Raw genomic sequence first — 2500 nt, forward strand, 5'->3', positions numbered from 1 at the left:
ACATTCTCGGTAGTGATTACTTGCGTTAAAATTTCTCTTTTTTTAGAATGCGGTACATCGAAGCCCGTGAGAGATCACTTCCCCTGACAATATCATTCACTTTCCGCCCTTCGCAAATAGATGGCAAGCGTATACATGCCCTTATCTCGTTAGAAATGTTCTGAGTGAAAACTATGTTCGACACTGAAATGTCTGCAATCATAACAGCGGACTGCTACATCACCGTAAAGAAAAAGGTGATTTAATATATGTTCTGATTCCTATATGACATGACAACGCATAAACGCTATTGAAATGTGTATATTTCATTTATTAATGCAAAAAAATGCGTCTCAGAAGTCGTCATTACACTTCATACAAAATTTTTTCATACAGACAATCAGCGTCAAAAATGTTGAGACACTCTTATCCTTTAGAGTCGATTTCAAGCTCGGTGGCGCAAATGACCCCCTCCCCCGCACCCCCGGGACAATGTTGTGTTTTTCTGTTTTCTACGAGCCTTGTCGACAGCGGTACAACATTGATTAGGGTGGGGGAGGGAGGGGTATCCCGGAAACGTACTTTCTGGACAAGTTTTCTTTGCAAACAATGAATGTGTCGTTGCCAGTGTGCTCTGTTGGCAACTGTCTCAACTAATTTTGTCGCCGATTGTAGCTCTCCCAGATGCTGGGTACAAAAAGAATGGCTGCAAGGCTGCAGCATGCCGGCCAAGTAAGCAGAATCTTAGAGGCAAATTGACCCAGATGGTGACGACATCATTTGCCTTTGCACCGACAGAGGGGACATTGTGTGAAAAACGTGGGTTGAGCCTCAACTCAAAAGTGCATTGAGAGCTCCTGGCACCCACCACTTTGTCACATCTGACAAGTGTAGAAAAAATTATCAGATTGATATCATCGAAAAAATATCATGCAAGGATGATACCACCTCTCCAACCAAGTTATCGTGAACTCTTCCAGGTTCTCGTCCCTTCAATGAAAGGCTGGCGCTCATGTGTGGATTCGTCCACACAGGACACGCAAATGCGGAAGTATCCCACAGAAGTTGATACCTTAATCAGTCCACAGGCTATCAGCCAGATTAGGGGGACAAGACCTTACATCGATGGCCAGAAAGCTGCCAAAGAGGCTGCTGCTGGAAAAAACCCTTTCCAGGGAAGAGTTCATTGCTGTAAAGGACTTGCTCTTAGTGAAGTTCACGTTAGCAACCTGCTCTCGTCCTGCACCACTAAATAATGCCCTCCTCAGCGATTACCATAAGGCTCAAAGAGAGTGTGGGCAACAAGATTATCCTGGTGCCCAAACATAAAAGGACAAAGAACAGTCCAGCAATGCTCGACATGGATGCCGAGCTTCAAAAGAACATGGAAGTGTTCGTAAAGGGTTTCCTAAGGGTACCATTGGCAAACGTTTAAGTGCCTTTTTTAAGACGTCTGGCGTGACAAACAAGCGCATTGAAGAAGTTCATCACCACCCAGTCCTATCAACATGGTGACTCTAGGGAGGGCGAGGACGTGCAAAAAGTAATGAGCAACAGCAAGACCACTAGTAGATGCTGCTATCTATGCCAGGATCTGAGAAAAGCAGCGTCCCAGGCAATGAAAGTAACTGCTCGTGTGACCAAGCCCCACCATAGTGAGGAAGACGAAGAAGAAGAAGGAGAAGAAGATCAAGGACAACCAGAGAATTCTCTGTCCCCTGACATCCCAAGGAATGTTCCAGAGGACCTTGGATCAAGAGAAAGTGAATCCACCAACATTATTGCAGAAACACCACCCCATGATAATGAAGGGGATGGGCTCAGATTCAGATCCGAAAAATATCCAACGTAAAGAACTAAAAGCATCATACTCAGTTTCGACAAAATCGACGCATCTGCAACTGCAAACTCAGATTCAGATCCCAAGATGTGCGCCAGCAGTTAAGCTTCAAAATCAGATTATCAAAAATCAAGGGATCGACAACCAGAAGCTGCAACCTCAGATTTAGATCCTCAAAATACTGTTGATAAACAACCAGCAGTTGCAGCTGCAGCTTGGGCTATGTGAGAAGCAAGATGTGCACTCACAGGCCTGCCCAAGGAAAGAGGAGATCAAACGAGTGTTTATGGGGGATGATGGGCTCTACGGCATCATGTATGGGTGTAACGATACATCGAACTATCGATGCATCGCGATTGTAAGTGTTCCGATAGTAATACATCAATACCAAGTTTAACTATCGATAATAATCGCGATAGTTTCATAAAATGTCAATAGTTACAATAGTTTTTAAATGATCTCCTGAAGCGTCTTCCTCGAATTAAGAAATTCCTCTTTTCCTCTCGTCTGTCTGTGCTGTTCATTATTCCAAGTATAAGGGACAATTGTATGCCAAAACAATCTTCCCCGACATGGCCCGCCATGTTTGTTTTCTAAATTCGCCTCCAGGCTCTTGTCCGCATTCAAAATGGCAGCAAACATTTTATTGTCCCCCCTCTAGGAAGCATTGTGACATCTGAT

At 44.2% G+C, this 2500-nt stretch overlaps 1 protein-coding gene across 1 annotated transcript in view; it reads left to right on the forward strand.

Moving 5' to 3' along the window:
• LOC138053717 (neurofilament heavy polypeptide-like) overlaps nucleotides 1-1831 on the forward strand; it is a 6149-nt gene extending 4318 nt beyond the window's left edge. The window contains exons 4-5 of the mRNA XM_068900290.1: nucleotides 960-1199; nucleotides 1571-1831. Coding sequence (XP_068756391.1) covers nucleotides 960-1199; nucleotides 1571-1831 — 501 coding nt within the window. The remainder of the gene's footprint in view (nucleotides 1-959; nucleotides 1200-1570) is intronic.
• Nucleotides 1832-2500: the final 669 nt, after the last annotated feature.

Source organism: Montipora capricornis, chromosome 6 (assembly GCF_036669925.1).
Source record: "Montipora capricornis isolate CH-2021 chromosome 6, ASM3666992v2, whole genome shotgun sequence".
Classification (NCBI taxonomy): Eukaryota; Metazoa; Cnidaria; class Anthozoa; order Scleractinia; family Acroporidae; genus Montipora; species Montipora capricornis.